This window comes from Mastigoproctus giganteus, chromosome 9 (assembly GCF_048544385.1).
Source record: "Mastigoproctus giganteus isolate SK-2022 chromosome 9, ASM4854438v1, whole genome shotgun sequence".
NCBI lineage: Eukaryota > Metazoa > Arthropoda > Arachnida > Uropygi > Thelyphonidae > Mastigoproctus > Mastigoproctus giganteus.
In genome coordinates, this window is record NC_143583.1 from 219689696 (window position 1) to 219717037 (window position 27342).

Sequence of the window (27342 nt, forward strand, 5' to 3'; positions counted from 1 at the left end):
ATATTAAAGGACGCGGCAAAGCGACTAAGCAAACCCTTAGCCATAATTATGAGAGCATCCTTGGACTCAGAGGAGGTCCCAACAGACTGGAGATGTGCAAATGTATCCCCCGATTCAGAAAGGGGGATCAAAGGGTGACACTAGTAATTACAGACCAGTTAGTTTAACTTCTGTTCCGGGTAAAATAATGGAGTCACTGGTTCAAGATGCATTGCAGGTTCATCTAGACAAGACTGCAGCTGTTGTTGTTGTTATTTGGTTTTAGGAGCATTAGCAGCTAAGGCCATATTGCTCCGGGGATATGCGGTGGTCATTCCCTGACCTTTCTGCATCCTCCATATTTGGTGGTCACGGGATCGAACCCTGGTCTATTTAAGAAGCGTGTGCTATGCACTGCTGCTCCTGCCCACCTGGCTACAGAGGCGCCCGAAGACTGCAGCAATAATTCAGATACAGCATGGCTTTGTTAAGGGAAAGTCTTGTCTGACAAATTTGATAGGATATTATGATGTGGTTACAAAGGAACTGGATGCAAAAAATAATTTTGATATCATATATTTGGATTTCAGGAAAGCTTTTGACACTGTTGTGCATGGAAGACTATTGTACAAATTGGTATTAAGAGTAAGTTGCTACAATGGATAAAAGGATGGCTGAGTGAGAGAAGACGGAGGGTGGTAATTAATAGGTACTGCCCTTCGTGGCTAATGTTATTAGTGGAGTCCCACAGGGTTCGGTGTTGGGTCCTCTGTTGTTTTGTATATTTATCAATGATACTGAAGAAGGTATTATCAGGCTTAGTATCAAAGTTTGCAGATGATACAAAGGTTGGCAGGGTTGTTAATGATAGTAATGGCAGTGTGCTACTGCAACAGGATCTAGATAATTTGAGCATATGGGCTAAGAAGAGGCAACTAAAGTTTAACTTTGACAAATGCAAAGTACTGCATATGGTTAGAAGTAACCCCAGAGAAATGTACCAACTACATTTAAGGTGGCAGAAAATGAAAAAGAACTGGGAGTAATTGTGCAGTCAGATATGAAGTTTTCTGAGCAATGCAGACAGGCTGCCAGGGCAGGTCATGAGGTTTTGTCAATGATATATAAGAACTTTGCTAGCAGGGAAAAGGAGGTGAATGTCCCTCTGTATAAGGTAATGGTCAGGCCACGCCTTGAGTACTGTGTATAGGCCACGCCTTGGCCACGGTCAGGCCACGCCTTGAGTACAGGTCTGGAGACCTCATTTTAGGAAAGATGTAGATTTGCTTGAGCGTGTACAGAGAAGGGCAACAAGATTGGTGAGGGGAAAGAAGGAATCCTCTTACCAAGAGAGGCTTAAGTTCTGAAAATTGCAGTGGCTGGAGACTAGGCACCTGCGCGGTGATCTGATAGAGGTGTATAAGGCCTTGAATGGATTGAGTACCCTGAATTCTGATGGGATCCTTCCACTTGTTCAGATTACGAACCTAAGGGGACATGAATTCAAATTAAGAAAAGACAGATGTAGAATAGATGAGTGGAAATTTGCCTTTAGCCAGCAGGTGGTTAATTGCTGGGACAAACTTCCATCTGTTGTTGTGGAAGTTAGCATTAGCATTAGTAGAGGCATTTGATGCAAGAAAGCAAGCTTATGCAGCATCAGCCAAAAAAAAAAAAAAAAACCACTTCCACTTCACCCCTCTGTTCGTTCAAAATACCTGTCCAGCTGAGCCTTAAACATATTTAGGCTATCAACTTCCACTACAAGGGATGGAAGTCTGTTCCACCAACCAACCACCCGCTGGCTAAAGGCAAATTTCCGCACGTCTATCCTACATCTGTCTTTCCTCAATTTGAATTTATGTCCTCTCAGGTGATTATTCTGAGCTAGAGGAAGGATCTCATCAGCATTGAGCATGCTCAAACCATTCAAGGCTTTATACACCTCTATCAGATCACCTCGCTGGTGCCTAGTCTCCAGACACTGTAATTTGCAAAACTTAAGCCTTTCTTCGTAAGAGCACCCCTTTGTTCCATTCACTAATCTTGTTGCCCTTCTCTGTACTCGTTCCAGAAGCTCTACATCCTTCTTGAATGATGCCTCCAGACCTGTATACAGTACTCTAGGCGTGGCCTGACCATTGCCTTATACAAGGGAATAATCACCTCCTTATCCCTGCTGGAAAAATTCCTGTATATCATTGACAATACTCCATGAGCTACTCTTGCAGCCCGTCTGCACTGCTCAGAGAACTTCATATCTGCCTGCACAACCACCCCCAAGTCCCTTTCATTCTCTTCCACTGTCAGTGTAGTACCACAGAGTTGATATGCTGCTCTGGGGTTGCTGTTTCCCATGTGTAGTACTTTACATTTGTCAATGTTAAACTTCATTTGCCACCTCTCAGCCCATCTGCTCAACCTTTCCAGATCCTGTTGCAGCAGCATAGTGTCAGTAGTGTCCTTGACAACCCTGCCAACCTTTGTATCGTCTGCAAACTTGGACATTAAGCTTGATATACCATCATCAATATCATTTATAAATACAGAAAACAATAATGGACCCAACACTGAGCCCTGAGGGACTCCACTAATAACATTAGTCCACGATGAGCAGTTTCCATTGATTACCACTCTGTCTTCTCCCCCTCAACCACCCCTTTATCCATAGCAGCAATTTGACTCCAATGTCACACTGCTCCAATTTGTGTAGCAGTCTTCCATGTGCAACAGTATCAAAAGCCTTTCTAAGATCCAAGTATATAAAATATCAAAGCTATTCCCTGCATGCAGTTCTTTTGTGACTGCATCATAGTATCCAATCAAATTGGTCAGGCAAGATTTCCCCTTAACAAAACCATGCTGTGTCCGAGCTATTACTGAAGTCTTGTCTAAATGATCCTGCAGTGCTTCTTTAACCAGTGCCTCCATTAATTTTCCTGGAACAGAAGTTAAGCTCACAGGTCTATAATTACTTGTGTCAGCCTTTGATCCTCCTTTGTGAATTGGGGTCACATTTGCACATCTCCAGTCTATGGGTACCTCCCCTGAGTCCAAGGAAGCTCTCATAATTATGGCTAAGGGTTTGCTTACTTCCTTTGCTGCCTCCTTTAATATAACTGGATAGATCCCATCCACCCCGGGTGCCTTTCTTGTGTTTATCTTCAACAGTTTCTCCTCCACTTTACTCCCAGTTATTTCAAGATTCTGTAGCTTACTGCTAGAGTTGAATACACCTCTGGCATTCCCCTCGCTGAATAACACCTCATGTGTGAATGTCAATGCAAAATATTCATTTAGTTTGTTAGCTACCTGAGCAGGATCATCAACAGTTGACCCATCAATATCAAGAGGACCAATCTGATTCATCCCCTTCCTTCTAGAGTTTACATAAGTAAAGAACTCTGCTGTTTTTCTTTGCATCCCTTGCCAAGGATTTCTCGTAATCTGCCTTCGCCTGCCTAACCTCCTTTGTAACTTGGTTGCATATCAACTTGTATCTATCATAGGCTTCTGTGTCACGTGTTAATTTGTAAGTATCCATGCATTTTTCTTCTCTGCCATACGCCTCATTAGTTCATCTGACATCCATTTTGGCCTAAACCTTGAACAATATTTCTTAGTTGGTATGTAAAGCCTAGTAGCTTCCAAGATAAGTTCTTTGAATGCTTCCCATTTTGAATTTGCTGTTGATAACATCATCAGTTGGTCCCAGTGTATAGAATTTAAATACTGTCTCAGTCCATCGTAGTCGCCTTTACGGAAGCAATAACTTTTCCCTTTACCCCTAATGGTAGTTACCTCTTTGAGTAAATCCCATTTCAGCGCACTGTGATCACTGCCACCTAGTGGTTCATTTATTGGCAGATTCTTAATGCATGAAGAATCACTGCTGATAATCAAATCAAGAGTATTACTCCCTCTAGTTGGCTCCCGAACATGTTGATGTAGAAAACAATCATCCAATAAATCCACAAAAGCCCTGCTAGTGTGTGAGTGAGGCCCCAAATTCCAGTCAATATCTGGAAAATTAAAATCCCCCATTATAAGACTGTCTGATTTACTGCCCACTCTATTTCCCTGTACAGTTTCTTATTATACTCATCAGAGTCATTAGGCCTATAGCACACTCCTACTCTCAATTTTGATCTCCCAATGCTTATGTCACACCAAACTGACTCAACACTGCACTGTCCAGCGATGTCGACTGGCTTCACTTCCTTGGTTTTTATGTGTTTCTTAACTAATAGCATAACCCCTCCCCCCTTCCTATCCTGTCTATCCTTTCTGTAGACGTTGTACTCCCAAATTCCAGTTCTGCATCCCTTATATCTGTGTGACACCACGTCTCTGATATCCCAACAATATCTGCCTTTGATGTTTTGAGCAATACCTCAAATTCATCAAATTTATTTACTAAACTCCTAGCATTGGTGTACACGCAAGTATACCTGCACCTGTTTCTATTCTTAGCTACCCTAACACAACCCATGTGTTTACTTGTACCGCAATGGCTCCCAGTAATCTCTGAAATATCATGCACCTTGTTTTTCAGGCTTCTGCTCATTCTAATAGAAGCAGTGCAAGAATCTCTTTCACCTCTGCCAGTGGCTACTGTCAATCTATTGGTCTTTGTCTCCCCCCAAGCTAGCAGTTTTCCAACCCACCTAACACTGCCTCAATAGCATCAGCAAATATTCTTGCACCCTTTCTATTTAAGTGTATCCCATCCTTGTAGAAGCAATCTCTCCTGTTAACAAGTACAGTCAAGGCTGAAAAAAAATTCTACCCCTTGAGCCTTGCACAATCTTTCCAGGGCCGAATTGATCGACAAGGCTCTCATCATATACTCCCTCCTATCATGTCTAGGCAGAATTGCAGACACTTTCAATTTCAACCCTAATTCTCGGCTTTTGTTCAACAGTGACCTGTACTTGTTAAGTAATTCTGCCGGTCTCCTATTCTTAATATCATTAGTGCCAACGTGTACAACTATATCACCTTTTGTGGCTTTAAAAGATGATATTCGCTCTATAATGTCATCAACCTTTGCCCCTGGCAGACATACCCTGGTCCTGTTCTACCTAACCTTTTTACATACCATGTTCCCCGTTTCCCTGACAATAGAGTCACCAACAACTACTGGTTCCTTCGGGACTAGCGCATTCTGCCTTGGGGGTTGCCTCTGTATCACGTGATGCCCAAGTGCAAGCTGTGGCGTTGATGTGGGCAGCTGAGAGCTTGATGGGCCCCTCAATTTAGTTTCTTCGAGGGCATCCACCCTGTCCTTCAAGCTCTCATATAGGCCCACAAGAACGCCGAGTTGTTGCCTGATATCGATACACTCCTTGCATCGCGCACACACAAAGATATCCCCCATGGCAGTATCACGTCCCGTACCTGATTGCTCTGCAAACATCAAGCAAACAGTGCATTTTATAAGGATGTGTGTTAGAGGACAACTGCCCCCCTCAGTTCTGCTCTGAGCCACAGCACTTCCATTAGCTTGAGCCTTTTGCTTTGCTGCTCTGGTCTGAGTCATGATTCTATTAATTTATTAATTAATTATGTTATTAATTATGTTAAATATAATTAATTATATTACGTTTGTAATCTAAGTCGTTATATGTATTTATTTAAAAGTACAATTTAACTGCTAACGAAGTTCAACTAATGCTATCTAGTACGGTATATAACTATCGTATCACAAAGGCGGGAAAGTTACGAACGGTGAATCTACGGACACTTAAGTATTAATTAACTTTCAAATCTCGCTGTCTCAATTCAGAATAAACTAACGATCCTTACTAGGTCTATAAGCTACTTACAGAAATAATTCGATGTAAAAAATATTCAATCAAGCGGCTAAATATGGCTAAAGAACTTCTTGTTCAGCAGAGTTGGAAACACGTGGATACCCTTACCGATACTTTTATGCAATTACAAGGCCGAGTAAAGAATAAATGCACCAAATTAATCAGAAAATCACAAAATAATGTTATACTACTAAATTTAAATCAAAAGTTTTAGAAAAACAATAATTTCAAATCAATAAATAAGAAAAATCCACTTAGCTGCTTTGAACATGACCGTCTCCTAGTAGCCTCGTCCCTAGTTTATAGGTTAAATAAATTTAAGGAGGAACTGGACAGGCATTTGGAGGAAATGGTGTGATTTTTTTGTTTTTTTTTGGCTGTTGCTGCATAAGCTCATACACTTGCTTTCTTGCATCACATGCCACTACTACTACTACTATTAGCATCCTGAAGTGTAGTAAAGCCTTTTGCAGTGCTCACAGTGTAAAACTATAATTGTGAAGTAACACCAAGATATCTTGGTGTTACATACTAGATATAGAAGTTCTACAAAATGTATTATTATTTAAGTTTCAGTTCTGTTAATTGCCTCCCCTACTCTTTCTCTGATGAGTATAATAAAAAATTATACAGGGGAATTGAGTGGGCCAGTAAATCAGAGTCTTATAATGGGGGATTTTAATTTCCTGGATACAGACTGGAATTTGTGGGTTGGTCACTCACACACTAGCAAGGCTTTTGTGGATTTATTGGATGACTGTTTTCTACATCAGCATGTTCGGGAGACAACTAGAGGGAGTAATACTCTTGGTCTGATTTTTTTTTTTTTTTTTTTTGTGAAAACCCCAAACACAAGAGTTATTATATCCTATAGTACTTAGTACCGTGCTTGGGTTCAAGGTTGAGAAGGCAAAAGAAGATATTTGTTGACATTAGACTTGAAATTCTGTAGACTGTAATTTTCAGGAAAGACACTCGAAGGAAGGTCGTTCCAGAAAATGGCAGTTGAATGAATTAATGAAGAAGATGAAAAGTTCGTTCTGCGAGTTTCAAGTTGGACAGTAAATGGATGTTGGCTGGTGGCAGTTAATTGCCTCTAAGTCAGTAAATGGATGTTAATTGCCTTCCCTACTCTTTCTCTGATGAATATAATAAAAAATTGTACAGGGAATGGGCCAGTAAATCAGAGAGTCTTATAATGGGGGATTTTAATTTCCAGGATACAGATGGGAATTTGTGGGTTGATCACTCACACACACTAGCAAGCCTTTTGTGGATTTATTGGATGATTGTTTTCTACATCAGCATGTTCAGGAGACAACTAGAGGGAGTAATACTCTTGGTCTGAGTTTTTTTTTTTTTTTTCATGAAACCATAAACACAAGAGGTATAAGTACCCATAGTACTTAGTACCGTGCTTAGGTTCAAGGTTGAGAAGACAAAAGAAGATATTTGTTGACATTAGACTTGAACTTGTGTAGACTATAATTTTCAGGAAAGACATTTAAAGGAAGGTTGTTCCAGAAAATGGCAGTTGAATGAATAAATGAAGAAGATGAAAAGTTGGTTCTGAGAGTTTGATGTAAATGGATGTTTAGACAGGAAATGGATGTTAGCTGGTGGCAGCACGTGTTTGGACTGTTTTGAAAGAGAGAGTGGGAATTATAGAAGACAATTCAGAAGTACAGTGCCCATGGAAATATTTGTAGAAGAGGCATGCAGCAGAAACAGCACATCTTTCAGACAGCGAGTGGAGAGTGTTAGAGATGAATCGTTAATTAACCTAACTGTCCTCTTCTGAATGGAATCTACAAGCCTGAGAGAGGCTTTGGGGGCACCACCCCAGATGTGGGAACAATATTCCATGGTAGGGCATTGCAAATTGTACAGACTGAACAGCTGTTTGGAAGAAAAGTAATGCCAAGAGCGAAAGAGAAAACCAAGTTTTTTAGATGCAGAGGAAGCAATATTTGTAATGTGCTTGTGCCAAGAGAGATTAGAAGTCAGGGTAATCCCCAAAAGAGATATATCATTTTGCCTAGAAATCGGAGTGGCACCAAAGATAAGCATAGGAGCAGAAGAATCCTTTTTGCGAGATATAAGACAAGACTGAGTTTTAGAAGGATTGAAATCAACTAAGTTGCTGTTTGTTATTTGGTTTTTAGGAGAATTAGCAACTAAGGCCATATTGCTCCGGGATATGCGGTGGTCATTCCCTGACCTCTCCGCATCCTCCGTATTTGGTGGTAATGGGCTCGAACCCCAGTCTAATCAAGAAGTGTGTGCTACGCACTGCTGCTCCTTCCCACCTGGCTATGGAGGCGCCAACTAAGTTGCCTTTGCCCCACTGGAGAATTACCTGGAGATCGGCATTTAAGGAATTCTGATTAGTTATATGTTCAGTGATATTATCTATGGGCTGGGATTTGACGATTTCATCATCAAACTGGACATGAGAGGCATATTCATTCCAGGGTGCCCTATGAAATTGCCAAGTGGAACAATGCAGGAGAATTTACCATTTTTGGCTCTTTCAGAGAATCAGGAGTTGATTATTATTTAGTGAATTAAGAACAGACCACTCCATATTGTTATATATGGAGAGAGAACAGACTGAAAGGTCTATTGCACTCATGGATCCTATAGGAAAATGAATATAGGTAGGCTCACCAGGGTTCAAGAAGGTATGATGACAAGCATCAAAAAGCAAATCTATTAGTATACCTTTCTTGTCAATTGTTGGAGGTTCCCACAGCAGATGATGAGCATTGAAGACCCTGAGTAAGCAGAACAGAAATTGTAGCTGGTCTATTAGATTTTCTAGGTCATCTGAGGAGAATGAGAAATTAGGAGGAATATATATATAGATATGCTGTTGTAAGAGTAATACCAATTACAGTGTACACTGCCACTACTTCCAAAGGAGTCTGAAGAGCAACATGCTTAGATGGGAACGTTGTTTCTAACAAGAACTGTCACCCTCCATGGGCTGGTGAATCAGTACTCCTATCTCATCTGAAGATTGTGTAATTTTTAATGGTAGGACACACTTGTGGATTTAAATAAGTTTCCTGTAGGCATATGCCTGCTGGTTCATATTGGTCAATAAGATCATGTAAATCATCTTTTGTATTATGAAAGCCTCTACAATTCTATTGAAGGATTCTTTCCATTAAGCAAAAATTGCTTGGTTGGTTGTTTTTGTTTCTGACTGCTTTTTAACTGTAGCTTGTGTGTATCAATTTACCTTTGCTTTGTCTTTCTTAATAAAGAAAGGATGTGTGATGTCCATTTCATGGAGAATTACTGGCTTGCTCATGTTTGTGTTACAAAGGACACTGGATGTAGAAAGCAAGGAACGTGCCCAGTTAGTATATATATTTGGGAGAACCTGTTTGAATATCTATTGACTGAAAATTCTCAGCAGCTGTAGCATATGTATACTTTGGCTCTGTTTTGATTATTTGTCTTCTCGACTCTGAGTACGTGACTGTTCTCCACTTCATATTTCTGGATTTTTTTTCCCTTGCTTTCATAGTTCACATATTTTAGAGAATGCTGGGTGATTACCCTTACAATTTGGACAATGACAAAACTGTACATTTAATAATATTATGACAAAAGTGTATTTTTAATAGTATTGTGACAAAAGTGTAAACTTAGTAATATTATGAAAGTGTAAACTTAACAATATTATCAGAAAAATGTAAACTTAATAGTATTATAAATATAAGTAAACAAACCTACATGCTACACTTTAATCCCCCACTGGTAGAAAAATGGTTTAATACTATTTTTTTCTGAACTTTTTTTCTACCAGTGTTGCAACCAAACTATGACTAGGAAGTAGTAATAACATTATAAAGCTGTTAAGTGTAGGAGATACTTGGCATCCCACTCCCAAATCCATAATAACTACTAAAGAAACAAGGGATCCATCTAACACACATAAAACAACATTACTGTAAAGACAATAATCTCATCAGAAAAGTTACAGGCATATCTTTAAATAAACCTGACTCTCTTTAAAAATTACAGCTGTGAGTTATAGGCTCTGAAAAACTGGTAAGTGTTTGCCTTTTTATTTACATAATTGTTATTTTATATTGTACTTAGTACGTAGTCTTATAGTTATGCTGGTTATTTTTATTTTAATTTAGATAAAGAGTTTTTGTGGATTACTACTTAATTTACATAAAACCGTTATTTTCATTCGAATCTTGTAGCATTCTTTTTGTATATAGTGGTAGGGAATTCAAATTTTTCATTGAGATAGCCAGGTAGCTCTAAAGCATAATTATATAGATTAATACGCTTCACTGTTTCTATTCGATAGTGTAGTATTGACATTTAATTAATTTAATATTTTAATCTTATTAATTTAAAATAGCATGTCCCAAACTAGAGCAGCAAAGCAACGGGAACAAAGTGGCAGGAGTGCTGTGACTCGGGGGAGAACTGACGGGGGCGATTCTACAACGCATCACAGCCTAAAAAACTGTGCAACTTGTGAAATGTTTGCCAAACTCTCTGGAACGGAACATAATATTGCCAGGGGGATGTCGTTGTGTGTGCGCGATGTAAGGAGTGTAACGAAATCAGGTGACAACTCAGCATTGTTATGGGCCTATATGAGAGTTTGAAACACAGGGTGGATGCCCTCGAAAGATCTAAATTGAGGGGCCCATCAAGCTCTCAGCTGCCCACATCAACGCCAGAGCTTGCACTTGGTCATCACGCAACAGAGGGCAACCCCCAAGGCAGAATGCGCTGGTCCCACAGGAACTAGTAGTTGTTGGTGACTCTATTGTCAGGGAAACATGGAACATGGTATGTAAAAAGGATAAGTAGAACAGGACCAGGGTATGTCTGCCAGGGGCAAAGGTTGATGACGTTGTAGAGCGGATATCATCTTTTAAGGGCACAAAAGGTGATATAGTTGTACACACTGGCACTAATGATATTAAGAATAGGAGATCGGCAGAATTACTTAACAAGTACAGGTCACTGTTGAACAAAAGCCGAGTTGAAGTTGAATTTGAAAGTGTGTGCAATTCTGCCCAGACATGATAGGAGGGAGTATATGATGAGAGCCTTGTCGATCAATTCGGCCCTGGAAAGATTGTGCATGGCTCAAGGGATAGAATTTTTTTCAGCCTGGTCTGTACTTGTTAACAGGAGAGACTGCTTCTACAGGGATGGGATACACTTAAATAGAAAGGGTGCAAGAATATTTGCTGATGCTATCGAGGCAGTTTGGGTGAGTCGGAAAACTGATAGCTTGGGAGGATACAAGGACTAATAGTTTAACAGTAGCCGTAGGCAGAGGTGAAGGTGATTCTTGCACAACTTCTATTAGAATACGTAGCGACCTGGAGCGAGGGGTGTTGGGGGTTTCAGGAACGGATGGCAGTCATCGTGAAATAGGTGGGTATATGGGATGTGTTAGGGTAACTAGGAATCCTATTCCTAGTTACCCTAACAGGTAACTAGGCATAGGAGCATGTATGCTTGCATGTATACCAATGCTAGAAGTATAGTAAATAAATTTGATGAATTTGAAGTGTTGGTCAAGACATCAAAGGCAGATATTGTTGGGTTAGCAGAGACATGGTGTCACACAGATATAAGGAATGCAGAACTGGAATTTGTGGAGTACAATGTGTACAGAAAGGATAGACGGGATAGAAAAGGAGGAGCTGTTATGCTGTTAATTAAGAAAAACATAAAATCAAAAGAAGTGCACCCAGTTGATATAGATGAACATTGCACTGTTGAGTCAGTTTGGTGTGACATATGCACTGCGAAAGCAAAAATAAGAGTAGGAGTGTGTTATAGGCCTAATGACTCGAATAAGTACAATGAACAATTATACAGAGAAATAGAATGGGCCAGTAAATCAGAATGTCTTATAATGGGGGATTTTAACTTCCCAGATATTGACTGGAACTTGTGGGTTGGTCACTCACACACTAGTCAGACTTTCGTGGATTTATTGTATGATTAATTTCTGCAGCAGCAGCATATTCGAGAGGTAACCAGAGAGAGTAATACTCTTGATCTGGTTATCAGCAGTGATCACTCTTGTATTAAGAATTTGCAGATAAAGGAACCACTAGGTGGCAGTGATCACAGTGTACTGATGTGAAGATATAATTACTTAAAGATATAATTACCATCAGGGGTAAAGGTAAGGGTTTTTGCTTCCGTAAAGGTGAGTACAGTGGTCTCAGAAAGTTTTTAAATTCTGTACAGTGGGATAAACTGACGATGTTACCAACAGTAAATTCTAAGTGGGAAGCATTCAAGGAATTAATCGTGGAAGCTACTAAAAGTTTCATTCCTATTAAGAAATATTGTTCAAGGTTTAGGCCTAAATGGTTATCAAATGAACTAATGAGACTCATAACAGAGAAGACAAATGCATGGGATGCATAATAAATTATCAAGCGACTCAGAAACCTATGGCACATATAAGCTAGTCTATAATCAGGTCACAAAGGAGGTTAGGCAGGCGAAGGCAGATTACGAGAAATCCTTGGCAAAAGATGCTAAGAAAAACAGCAAGGAGTATAACCTCCAAAAGGAAGGGGATGAATCTGATTGTTCCACTTGATATCGATGGATCGACTGTTGATGATCCTGCCTAGGTAGCAAACAAACTGAATGAGTATTTTGCATCTACATTCACACACGAGGAGTTATTAAGGTTTGGAAATGGCAGAAGGTTATCAAATTGTAGCAGGATACTTATATGATTTTGTAATAACTGAGAGCAAAGTGGAGGAGAAATTGTTGAAGTTAAACATAAGAAAAGCACCTGGGGTGGATGGTATCTATCCAGTTATATTAAAGGAGGTGGCAAAGCAACTAAGCAAACCCTTGGCCATAATTATGAGAGCATCCTTGGACTCAGGGGAGGTTCCCACGATCTGGAGATGTGCAAATGTATCCCCAATTCACAAAGGGGGATCGAAGGGTGACACAAGTAATTACAGATCAGTTAGATTAACTTCTGTTCTGGGTAAAATAATGGAGTCAATGGTTAAAGATGCATTGCAGGATCATCTAGATAAGACTGCAGCAATAATTCAGACACAGCATGGGTTTGTTAAGGGAAAGTCTTGTCTGATAAATTTGATAGGATATTATGATGTGGTTACAAAGGAACTGGATGCAAATAATAATTTTGATATCATCTATTTGGATTTCAGGAAAGCTTTTGACACTGTTGCGTATGAAAGACTATTGTACAAATTGGAGCAGAATGGTATTAAGGGTAAGTTGCTACAATGGATAAAAGGATGGTTAAGTGGGAGAAGACAGAGGGTGGTAACCAATGGGTGCTGCTCTTCGTGGACTAATGTTATTAGTGGAGTCCCACAGGGTTCGGGGTGTTGGCTCCACTGTTGTTTTGTATATTTATCAATGATATTGATGAAGGTATATCAGGCTTAATGTCGAAGTTTGCAGATGATACAACAGGATCTAGATAATTTGGGCAGATGGGCTAAGAAGTGGCAACTGAAGTTTAACCTTGACAAATGCAAAGTACTGCATACGGGTAGAAGTAACCCCAGAGAAATGTACCAACTGTGTGGCACTACCTTAAGGTGGTAGAAAATGAAAAAGACCTGGGAGTAATTGTGAAGTCAGATATGAAGTTTTCTGAGCAATGCAGACAGGCTGCCAGGGCAGGTCATGGGGTTTTGTCAATGATATATAGGAATTTTGCTAGCAGGGAAAAGGAGGTGATTATTCCTCTGTATAAGGCAATGGCGAGGTCACGCCTTGCGTACTGCGTACAGGTCTAGAGGCCTCATTTTAGGAAGGATGTAGATTTACTTGAGCGTGTAGAGAGAAGGGCAACAAGATTGGTGAGGGGAATGAAGGGATCCTCTTACCAAGAGAGGCGTAAGTTCTGAAAATTGCAGTGGCTGGAGACTAGGCACCTGTGCGGTGATCCGAATGAGGTATATAAGGCCTTGAATGGGCTGAGCACGCTGAATTCTGATGGAATCCTTCCACTTATTCAGATTACGAACCTAAGGGGACATAAATTCAAATTAAGAAAAGACAGATGTAGAACAGATGTGCGGAAATTTGCCTTTAGCCAGCGGGTGGTTAATTGCTGGAACAAACTTCCATCTGTCGTTGTGGAAGTTGATAGGTTGAATAAATTTAAGGAGCAACTGGACAGGCATTTGGAGGGAATGGTGTGATTTTTTTTTTTTTTTTTTTTTTTGGCTGTTGCTGCATAAGCTCATACACATGCTTTCTTGCATCACATGCCACTACTACTACTACTACTACCTTTCAACATTATTTATTAATAAATACTCTGCAGATTAACTTTTACTGATATCTGGCACAAGAACATAAAATATACAATCCATCTGAAATTTGCCTACATACCTATTTATAAAATAGTTCTGGATGTTTTAAGTTCAAAAACTAAAAATTGTTCAAAATGTCTTACAAAATTCTGAATTATATTACTAATCTTAATTACACTATCAGAATATAATAAAAGATAAATGTTATATTACACTTTGTCTCACCTATTTCTATGAATAATGGCATTGAAGGCAAGGCCATCACGCCAACTTGTAGTGAAATCTTTAACCCTGACACCAGGATAATGATCAGTGGTACGTTGTGCCCATCGTAATAAAGCTTCTTTGGCAGTGATTTTCTCATCTGTATGATGGGTAATTATATCTGATATCTGAAAATAAATTAAAATAGTATTTAATGGCACAATGTGCCAAAAATATTGCACATATCAATATCCCTCAATTAAGGTTATAATCCTCCCCCTCAATGAAATCTTGAAAGTTAGTTCTTGAAAAATATATTGTAAATTTTAATTTTAAAAATATTAATATTACATGAGAAAATATTATGCAAAAAGTAAAAAAAAATTAGTTAATAAATTTTTTAAGAGTTCCAGAAAACCATTTCCCAGATGTATAATTATTGCAGAGATGACAAAAATGAAATAAGCTTACTGATCATTCATGATAAAAATTTTATTTTCTTGATATTGCCATAAATAGTCCCAATTACCAATTCAAGTGGCAAAGGTTCTGAATTCTATTCTATGAGAATATAAACAGTACAAAGAGATATACTGTATATAATAATTAAAATGGAATTATGACAGTATTAATCATCTGCCATTTAAAATAGCCAGATGATTAATACTGTCAAGATTATGGCATAATGCTGGCTCAATGAATATAAACATATAGGTCAACCAATTGATGATTATCATCGGGTTTAGTTCTAGACAGAATTAAAAATTCAAACAAATTAAAATTTTATTTCATGCAAATACTAAGTGGGAACACTGAAAAATTGCATAAAAAACACATTACAAGTAAACTAACATGTTACCTAACACAGTGGTTCCCAAACTACTGACATCTACAGACCCTTTCAAAAATCGGAAAAAAAGTATGCGGACACCTATATCACTGAATTATGACCATCCCTATAAAAACTGAATGCAACCCGTTGACCACATTAGGTACAAGAGTGCAAAGTTAGTCAACCTACATTTTGTTTGTTATTTGGTTTTTAGGAGCATTAGCAACTAAGGCCATACTGCTACAGGGATATGCGGTGGTCATTCCCTGACCTTTCCGCATCCTCCGTAGTTGGTGGTCATGGGCACGAACCCCGGTCTAATCAAGAAGCATGTGCTACGCACTACTGCTCCTGCCCACCTGGCTACAGAGGCGCCTAGTCGACCTACATAGCATAGATAATGTGTCAGTGGTTCAGTAGGTAGTAGAATTCTGAGCGTGATGGGTAAAAGGAAGAATTTATCAGACTTTGATAAAGGACAGATTGTGAGTGCTCATCGAGCTGGTGCCTCGATGTCCCAAACAGCTGAACTGGTGGGGTGTTCGAGAGCCGCCATAGTTAAAGTGTAAGAGGATTGGTATCAAAATGGTCAAACAACCACCCGACGGCAAAACTACAAAGTTCAGTGAACGGTTGATGTTAGAGGTGAGCTTCAGGTCCGATGACAAGTACACACGAACAGGGGTGCAACACTGTTGAAGATTTGACTACCCAATACATGGGCCAACCCGGAACAATATCTGGCATGACCATGCATCGCATGTATGGGCTATACTAGCAGAAGACCCCTACAACATCCTCTCCTAACCAAGGTTTATTGGTGTAAAAGACTTGCCTGGTGCAAAGAGCATGCAAATTGGATGTCAGAAGAAGGTGTACTGGTCAGATGAGTCATGTTATTTACTCCACACTGTGGATGATTGTGTACGGATTTGGCATCAACAACATGAGGCTCTTGATCCATCATGCATGGTATCAAAAGTGCAGCCCGGTGGAGGCGGTTGTATGGTGCAGGGCATGTTTCATGGCAGGAACTTGGACCCCTGGTGCATGTGGAACAATGTATTAGTGGTCTCCGGTATCGTCAACTGCTTGCTGACTGTGTACACCCCACTACGTTACACTTTTTCCCAAATGGTGATGGTATCTTCCAAGATGACAATGCATCAGGCACTTGTTGTGAGCACTTGCAGGACAGGAAATATGGAAAGGCATATCAGGCATCAGGATACACCAATCACCTCCATACCTGCATTGCTGACCACATTACACACAGCTTGGTTGGCCATACCTCCCGAATGCTTCCAACATCTTGTTGAATCAATGCCACATCGTATAGCTGCTGTATTGAGGGCAAAAGGAGGACCTACGAAGTGTTAGGTAGGTGGTCATATTTCAGTGATCACTGAGTGTATATCATCATTATCAGCCATTTTCAATCCACTGCAGAATGAAGGCCTCTCCAGCAAATTTCCAGTTCCTTCTATTTTGTGCAATGGCCATCTATTCACTACCCACGAACTTGTGAATTTCATCTGTCCATCTCCATCATTGTCTTCCAGGTTTTCTTCTAGCTCCTCTTGGGTACCATTCTGTTGTTTTCTTAGTCCATCTGTCATCATGTCTTCAAGCTATGTGTCCTGCCCAAGACCATCTTAGTTCTTTAGTTTTGATAAGAATATCCATTACTTGAGTTTGCTGCCTAATCCATACTATTATTAGCCATATGGTGCGAGGAAGCCCAAGGCTTATTCTGCACCAGCCAAAAAACAATTCCCTGAGTTACCGTGATATATATACTGTATATATATATATATATATATATAACGGAATCACTAAGAAAGAGAAGAATGATGATATCCAGCTGAGGACCCTAGGTGTGCCAAGCCCATACTCACCAGATGTGAGTCCCTGGGGTTAAATATATTTCTCCTCTTATATAACAGTCTGATTCCTAATATAATTCATTCCATTCTTTGCTGTATAGTTCTCAGATTCTCTTCCATTCTTTTGGTGAGTGCCCAAGTTTCACTTCCCTTCCATGAGTCATGGTGGGGAATATACACTCGTCATTATTTTATGTTTCAGACAAATTGGGATATTTCTCCTCAGTATGTGACAATATTTCCTGAATGCTAACAATCCAAAATTTATTCTTCTCTTGACTTCCAGCCATTTATCATTATTATCATTATAATGATTGTCCCAGATAAGTATATGAATCCACCTTTTCAATTTCTACTCCTTCAACAATCATATTCTTTTCTGTGGCATACTTGTTCATTACTTTTGTTTTAGCCATATTCATCTTTAGTCTGAAATCCTTACTGACCCTGCATAACTGATTAAGATTTTCCTCTAATTCTTTGGGATCAAGGCTTATGATCACAATTTCATCTGCAAATTATAAATGGCTTAGGTACTCTCTATTCACATTTCTGCGAATAGCCCAATCTTCTGAAAGCTTCAAGGGTAACAGAAACTGACAACTTTAGAAATATTGTGTCTCCTTCTTGAACTCCTTTCTCAATTTCAACTTTATTAGGTAGTCTAATAAAGGAGGTAGCATTCTCATATATTTTCTTCAAAATCATAATATATGGGGTATCTATGCCTTGTCTTTCCAGTGCCCGAAACATTGCTTTATGCTGTATAGAGTCAAATGCCTTTTCATAATCTACAAATGCCATTTTTATACATTTGCTTTCTCTATTAGCTGTGATATTACATGAAGATGATCCATAGTTGATAATCATGTCCTAAAGCCAGCTTGCTCTTTCAGTTGATACTCAACAAGAATCCTTTCTAATCTGTTAGTAATGACCCTTGTAAACAACTTGTAGCTGTGGGATAACAACCTATTTGGTCTATAATTTCCAATTTCTGATTTATCCCCTTTCTTATACAGCAAAACTATGATTGCATTATTCCAAGCATCACACCTTTTCTAATGCATTTTGTGAGGAGTCTTGCCAGTTTTTGTATCATGTCTCTTCCTCCCAATTTTAACAACCCTTCAGTAACTTCATCTTCCCCTGGGGCTTTCTGATTCTTCATTTTTCTCAATGCATGTTCTACCTCATCAGGAAGATATCGAGTATGTTGTATGTGTTACTAATTTGTGATCCATCTTCCCCACTGATGGCATCATTCCCTCGTTCCTTCTATAATTTCTCTATAGCAGTCTACTGCTATTTGAATTATGCCTTCTCTGCTATTTATAAGTACACCATTGTTATTCTTCAGTTTCAATATCATTTGTATTACTGGTCATGGCTGCTGATTTAAGTCCTTTGTTTTCCCTTAATGCTTGTTCTACTTTTCTTGTGTTAAATCTTCTTATATCCTCTCTGAGTTACTTTCTAATGGCTTTGCATAACTCAGTATACTCAATTTTATCCTTGTCAGTGTTTATCTTGCTCTTCATTTGTCGTCTTCGGTTCACCATGAAAAGTGTTTCTTGACTTAATTTTTTCTTATTTGGATTTCTTTTTACCTATAGATTTCTTGGGTTTTATCGCTTTCAGAAAGTTGTAGTATTCCTCGTCAATATCTTGGCTCTGAACAGTCTGCAGAAGCTCAAACTTGTTCTTAAATTCCAGCACATACCACTTTTTCTCCTCTTCTGTTATCTCAAAGACCTTCGTATTATTTACTCGAGTCAGTTTTTTCCTTTCTTTTCTTATATCTATATCAAATGTGCATCTTACCATTCTGTGATCACTTCCAACATTTACCTTGTTCAGGACAGTAACATCATTCACGATATATCTTCTGTTAGCGATGATGAAGTCGATTTCATTAGTTGTTACTCCATTTGGGCTCTTCCATGTTCCACTTTCTGTTCACCCTTTTCTTGAAAAAAGTGTTCATTACTGACATTCCTCTTTCATTTCTTTCACCAATTCCAAAATTTCCTATAGTTCCCCTTTCTGCACTGTTTTGTCTCTTTCCAATCTTAGCATTGAAGTCCCCCAATATGATAGTGTAGAGGGTTATCATCTGAGAGTCTTCTAGATGATAGTGTAGTCATCTCGAAGACTCTCAATTTCGGTGTACATTTCTTCAACTTCTTCATCATCATGGCTTGATGTTGGTGCATAAATCATTATAACCTTCAGCTTGTACCTCTTAGAAATCCTGAGTAGTAGTCTTGAACCCTTGGTGATGTACTTTTGAATTCCAAAATGTTGTTTTTTATATCTTTATGGACCAGAAAGCCAACTCCACCTTCGCTCCTTTCACTGTTTCTATTGGTGTACAGCAGATTTCCACTTCATAAACTTATAAGTGGTTCATTTCTTCTTCTTGTTTCAGCAAAACTGATGATATTCCAATTCACATTTTCTAATTCCTTTTCCACCTCTAATATCCTGTCTTCACCGATGAGGATCTTACGTTGTAACAGGCCAAGTTCAGTTTCTGTGCATAGCAACCTGGTCGTACCCAGAGATTCTTAGCACCCTCTGCTTTCACTGTGATCCTTTCACTGCCATAAGAAGGAGAGTGAAAGCCACCGGGGACTGAGGGCCATCTGTTTCGTCGTGCTGTCATGTGCTGGAGGGTTTGGTCTTTTCACCTTCCTGCTGACCAGGTGTCTTGAAGAGAACCAGTCTACACATTCGTTGTCACCTAAGTGACATAATAGGGCTTACCATCGAGGTGAGCACGAGTGGATTTTAGAGAGGCAGGCCAACCAGACTTCTCCTAAATGTTCTGAAATAGAAAGATATTGGATCCGTCAGTGTTTTACACTGAGTGTCTGATAACACACAGAATGCCTGCTCCCCTCTAAGCCCACAGTATATATGTATATATATGCATATAACATATGCATATATATATATATATATATATATATATATCTGTGATATGCAAAATGTATTTATGAATTTAAGAATAAATTATAGGATTATTATAAGATGATTATAATATTATAAATAAATTAATTAATTAATTAACCAGAACAGATTAATGCCATCTATATAAGAGATTGAACATTACATCAGTCTGTATATTATTTAATATAGTCTAAGTATTTTATCTATTTAGAGGAGGCTAATATGTAAGATACCGAATCTATATTGAAGTACTGTTACAAATAATGCAGGTTAACGTGCAGACGACGAACGACGTAACAACCAAAGAAACATATAATAGCCTATGCCGGCACCAATGGTCATTCCTGAAAACATATACGTAATACAAAGCAAAGTAAAAATAACAATTAAAATTAAATTAAAAGATGTTAATTATGGGTAAAAAGATACATTGAAAGGGACTAACCCTCTCAATGTATCAACCATAATTAATGTAGCTATCTGTTTCTGTTGTCATCCGCCAGCTAATTAAGTCCAGATGAAAGCAAAATAGTATTTGTTAAGCAAAAAATAAAAAACTTATTATTAATAAGATGTAAGATAATAGTTATGCTACAAAATAGCACCATGGTATATCACAATTTAGTTGTTAACTGGCTGGATGACTTTTAGCCCAACAGATAGTTTAATCACAAATTTATAGAAAGATACCTAGAATTACAAAAGCAAAAGACAATGTAGAAAGAGATCCATCCACTGTTGTTCATATAAGTATATGGAATAATGTGCTATATTGGTATCAATAGTAACATAAGCTAACAGAAGGAGAACGGAAGTAGAGTAAAGTATAGCAATAGTACCTCAAAATATATATATAATGAAATTATGGAATGAAATTAAAAGTAAGTGTTAAAATTTGTTTCAGATTAGATTAATGCCATCAATTACAGATTAAACATTACATCAGTTGGTAATCTGATATTACTGTAAATTGTACCATATGACACCCCTAAACACAAAGATAGCATAGGCTATCTTTGTCTTTAGGGGTTCTTTTTGTCTAATGGCCTGCATATTACTATTATGCTAACGTTTTATCATATGGTATAATTTACAGTCTTACAGTAATATATATATATATATATATGTGAGTGTATGTATTTTTTTTCTTTTTAAATGGCACTTTGACATATAAGTATTATTGTGCATCCGAATCTGGTAATCAAGTTAGCCCAACTAGGTTATCTTAATTCAGCATGGCCTATACATATTAATTTTATGAAGTATATGATAATGAATTTTCATTACCTTCAGCTAATATTATGTTTAATTCAATACTAATTTTAAACATCAATACATTTACTTACAAATATTATAATATTATTAACGTATTATATTATAATATTTGTAAGTAAATGTATTGAGTTTAAAATTAGTATTGAATTAAACATAATATTAGCTGAAGATAATGAAACATTATCACATACTAATATACTTCATAAAATTAATATGTATAGGCCATGCTGGATTAAGATAACCTAGTCGGGCTAACTTGATTACCAGATTCGGATGCACAATAATACTTATATATCAAAGCACCATTAAAAAGAAAAAAACACATACACTCACATATATATACAGGCATGTATAATGTCCAATTGGCATAATTACAATGGCATTAAAATTGCACGTAAGTATTCATTAAACTATAAGCTAAAATTTACCCTATTATGCATACTAATAATAATATATATATATATATATATATATATTATTATACACACACACACACACACACACATATATGTATATATGTGTGTGTGTGTGTGTGTGTGTGTGGGGTATTTTTTTATTTATTTATTTTTGTAATTTGTTGCAGCCTCTAGGATTCCCCTATATGCCAAATATATAAGGTTGACCACTGTTTCGTACAAATCAGTGCAGCTTCACACTAATCAAGATAGAAACAGAAATGCAAAGTGAATATATCTTAGATGTATCCGATACGTTAGTTATCTTAATTTTGCTTCTAGATAAATTTACAATTGAACAGATTAGTACACCACCTTATATATTAATTTACTTGTATGTTTAATTGCAAGGGAATTAACCTGTGTTCATTTACTTTAATTTACAGTAAAATCCGAATACAGCGAACTTACTTGAGGGGCAACAAATCATCTCGTAATCAAATTGTTCAAATCATTATCACTAAAAATTATTTCAAAAGAATCATTATTTATAAAAATAAGTTCTGTTGCTTTTCAACCAATAATTTCTGTTTTATTTTACTTAAATATCAACTTAACAATAAATAAATTAAATGATGAAATGCATGTATTACAAAAGTAAAAATATTTTGTTCAGAGAATGTCATTTTGAAACCATATTTTTATTTATAAGAAATGCCACATATTCAGAAATATACAGCAGATTATAACTTATTACTTTTCACATATTAATATATCACTTTTGTTTCAATTGTAACTTTTTTTCCACCACATTCGATGGGTACCATAAGTATTAAAAAAAAAGAATAAAGCCTAAAATGGTGGAAATTATAGTAAAAGGTGTGATAATGAATTCTTTTACCATACCTTCTAAAAACTTTAATTTTTTTTTTTTGGGGGAAAATGCTCCCATAATCATATTTACAATACAGCACACATAGCATTCATAATTTTCCAAATGAAGCACTCCTTTCCTTATAAACCAGTATATATCAGGCATAGGTAGACTGAAAATAATTTGTTGCACTGAATTTTTCATTAAAAATTAGACTTAAAAAGCACTAATAATAAAGGAAGTCAGACAGAGCTAGAAATATTTTCATTATAGAAAAATTTTCATCAAAACAGTATTCATTGTAAGACTAATATTAATTTTATGGTAAATTAATATGTCAAGCATATATGAACATAAATTAATATTGAATGATTAACTAACATGTGCACAAAAATGAATAAAACTTTCTCATCTTTATTCATTTTATTAGCATATATATATATGCATATATCACATTTATGCACATATTGAAGAAGCTAGTTTGTATTTCAAACTCTTCATTCCTCAAGTTCCTGATTAGAGTTCCTAACAACCTTGTAAAGGTGAATGTGGCAATAACTCATTTTCACCTTACTTTATTTGTGAAGTCTTTGGGGCAGAAAGGTCACTTCCCTCTATCAGTATGGAATTGTTACACATTTGAATATAATCTTAATATATATATAATATTTTGATTGGCAGGACTCTTCAGACAAATTCTTGGCATTTTTGTTAAATATGCAACATGTGATTAGTAGAGGATTTCATTAACAAATTTATTATTCTTGTTTGAACAGTCTTAAGTTTGGTTATTCTTAAATAGTCTTAAGTTAGTTGGTAGCAATACACTAATATCAAAGATATTTCTTGGCTAAATGCCTATTGCAACAACAGAGTACCTGCCCACTCACTGATGAGAAGCCAACAAGTGTTTCCTTAAAATTAGCCAAGAATAAGTAACGTTAGTCTTCTCCACAGGTGAAGCATTACTTATTTGAGGTAGTGCAATGCCATGACAACTCGTTGTGAAGGTATAGTATTCACAATATGAGATATAATTAAAATGATGCATCAAAACTACCTTTGTAGTAGAAATGATGTGTGTGCATTACCCGTGCATAAACAAATTCTTTCATACTCTTAGGCATTTAACCAAGAAATATCTTTTAGATCAAACACACACACACACCATCCTCTGGCATCCTTCATATTGTGGAGTTATACTTCATAACTAGGTTGTCACTATTGCAACAACAGGGTACCTGCCCACCCACCGATGATGAAACCGACTAGCTTCGAAACAGTCACCAGTGGGAGCCAGATATTCACGGAGTTTCTGAGAATAAGTTACAACAGTCTTCTTTACTGGGGGAAGCATGCCTATTTGAAGAATTTATGAGTGGTGTGATTATGAGGAGTAACTGTTCCTTTCTTCCTTCAACGGCATTCCTTCTTCTTCTTCCTCTCCTACTATCACTTTCCTACTATTGAAGAAGAACTCTTTATTATATACAGAAAGCACATTGCTGTATACAACTCCCTTCATGGCTACAAGCCAGGGGTTTACATAAAAGAAATCACACAACATAATAAACACAAAAAAAAAAAAAAAAAAAGCATTATGACTCCTGAAAGGCTTGAACACTGGGATGATGGATTCAAGGCAGTGGTGAATAGGTCTCCAGGAGCAGGTTCTGTCCTCTGGAGTATTGCTTTACTAAGTTTAATAGGGACAGTATGAGGATAATAGAGTATATTATCCCATACTGTATCATTTTTCAAACGGTGCTATCTGTGTGGTGGTATCCCCCGAGAATAAGTAGCATTAAGTCTTTTATTCGAGGTACTGCAATACTACGGAAACTCACTGTGAAGGTATCACAATGTGAGAGATAATTAAAACTACCTTAGTAGTATAAATGAGGTGTGTCATTACCCATACATAAACAAATTCCTTCAATGCACTAATCTGTAAAAAATATTTCTTATATCTCTCACCTCCCTTCTTTATCTAAATCTTGATTTGGTAACAGAATTGCAATGCAGATTTGGAAATGTTTCCTCCTAAAAAGAAAGTTAATATACCTGGTATGGGAAATTTGCTTTCCATAATTTGAGTAGCAATTAAATATAAACATTTTCCAATACAACAAATGAAGGGTTTTAATGACAACTTTATATTATCCGTTTTGCGGCCAACCATGCAAAAATATTCTTAAGAAATAAGTAACATATCTACAAGAATTCTGCTGTATGATTATCAGAGAACATTAAAGATAACTTTTTTTTCCCTAAATAAAAACTGCAAGTAGCATAGGGCAATAATGTTGTTTTTGGTTGGGATCTAAAATTAATGGCATATCTGTAAAACCCTTAATTAAAGTATAATTTGATACTGTGTATACTTTATTTGTTTGCAGATAGTGCTAATGCATCATTGTACAATATGAAAAGCCACTGTAAAATATCAATGAAATTAAATGTGCTAATTAGTGCCTGTTCTTCCACTACTACCCCCCCCCACCCACTTTTAAAAATCACTGCTGTGCTATACAGGGACTCACTTCCCGGCTTGGCACACCCAGAGTCCTCGCTGGATATTATCATTCTCCTATTTCTTGGTTTACTTTTGACTCACTCTCTCTCTCTCTCTCTCTCTCTCTCTCTCAATTAGGGTAACTCGGGAATTTTTTTTTTCTCATAAGCCTCAGGCTTCCTTACACCATATAGCTAATAATAATAATAATAATATTCACACAGATCACATCTTGAGTGTGTGTGTGTGTTTGTTTTGTTTTTTTCCGATAATGCTTACCTTTTGCTTTTTTCTTTGTTCGGCTTCAACATTCTTTTTGAAAATTCTTTTAGACTTTTCGTATATCTCTGTATCAGTGGACGTACTACTGGTTCGCTGTGGGATTGCCCGCATTTGAGTTCCGTGGTCGCGATTACTTCGATCAGACGTTTCTCGGTGCTGAGTGCTGATAGAACGGGTTTGAGGTTCAAGAGCTGGTTGATTAGTAATCATGCTTTCGGTAACTGCTTTATGTTCACCACGAGTCAAGGTAGTTGTCTTTCGGATAATCCGAGAAGTGTGGACGGTGCGTAATCCACTACGATTATGTGCAGTACGGTATACTTCACGTGATTCTTGGGAAGCTGAAGCCATCTGGGCTCTGGTATGATAAACCGCCTGTACGAGCGGTTCATCTGGTTCCACCTGATCGCCCGGATCCGGCATGTTGTCAACGTCGTCACCTTCACGTGCTCCTTTAACGAAAAGCCGAGCGCCCCGCACAAAAGAATACATCCCGTGGGAATGCTAATCCATATCCAATAACAGGAAAATGACTGCTGAATGGCAAAACCAGATAAAAATTCAATACAGATAGATACTAAAATTCACGTATACTGGAAACTATACTAGGCTCATCTGCCTGTTCCTTCACTCACTTTGACATCAACTGCTCACCAAAGCGAGACCACTTCTGCCACGTCCTATGTGTAGTTGCTGACATCACTGGTGTTCTTTAAATATGCACACCACCCTTGCCATTCTCGGACCGGCCAGACAGGTTTCCAGCTTAAACTGCATAGCGGCACGAATTCTTCCCTACTCAGGTGTAAAGGCGGGCAAAGATAACGAAAGCCCGTATAAGTCCCACGCAACACAAACTGCTCCTGTCGTTGCACGACGCCACTCAAACTGAGAGGTGTGAACTGATTGGCCTACCAGTATATACAGTAATCCCTTGCCAAACGCAGGAAATGCGTTCCTGCAAAGTACCGCATTTGACAAAACCGCTGTTTGGATGATTATGGTCCCATAGAAAACAAGGAATTAGGAGAAAATCCAAATATTACCATTAAAATATTTAAAAAACACGACCAATGTCGAGTATCGGGGACTCGCTTGTATTATATTTAGTACATAACAGTATCAATAATTTAAGTGAATCACAGTTCTCGACTTTTACACTATTTTCTATTAATTTTTCTATTACCTAAAACGAATTCAAATGTATGACCGATTCTAACTGTTCCTATGGCAGTTATCATATGTAACCTCACTTACTGTGGTAGGCGCTATATGGCCTAAGTAGCTCTTTAGCCAGAACTCCCATAAGAACAACCGCCTTTTAAATAGCGGCATATGGGGAGGGGGGAATACTATTCATCCAATAAAATATTCATTTTAACAGCGAGATATAGGAGAAGTATTATTCCCCCTATTTTGCTCTTGTATAAAAGCCGGGATCTGTGATTCACTTACATAAATGATACTGTTGTGTAAGTGAATTACACTTCCCGACTTTTATATAAGGACAAAAATGGGGGAATTATATTCCTCCCATATCTCTCTGTTAAAATGAATATTTTATGCTGTTGTTGTTGTTGTTTGTTTTTTTAGGAGCATTAGCAACTAAGGCCATATTGCTCCGTGAACATGCGGTGGTCATTCCTGACCTTTCCGCATCCTCCGTATTTGGTGGTGACGGGCTCGAACCCCGGTCTAATCAAGAAGCGTGTGCTACTCACTGCTGCTCCTTCCCACCTGGCTACGGAGGCGCCTCAAATATTTTATGCAGGAAGTAGTATTTCCCCCATATGCAACTGTAGAAAAGATGAGAACTAATTCACTTTCATAACGGTATCAGTTATGGATGTGAATTGCTAAATATAATACATATCAAGAATTCAGAATCTGTGACATGTCATATAAATATCCATTTATATGACAATATCCATTAATATCCATATGATATGACAATATCATATAAATATCTATTTATATGACAACAAGAAAATGA

General features: G+C 37.6%; 1 protein-coding gene across 1 annotated transcript in view; it reads right to left on the minus strand.

The window, feature by feature from the left end:
• shot (dystonin-like protein short stop) overlaps window positions 1-26142 on the minus strand; it is a 1739701-nt gene extending 1713559 nt beyond the window's left edge. The window contains exons 1-2 of the mRNA XM_090380932.1: window positions 25347-26142; window positions 14357-14523 (exon numbers count right to left, since the gene is read on the minus strand). Of these exons, the coding sequence (XP_090237058.1) occupies window positions 14357-14523; window positions 25347-25841 (662 nt within the window). The 5' untranslated portion in view covers window positions 25842-26142. The remainder of the gene's footprint in view (window positions 1-14356; window positions 14524-25346) is intronic.
• Between the last annotated feature and the right edge of the window lie 1200 nt (window positions 26143-27342).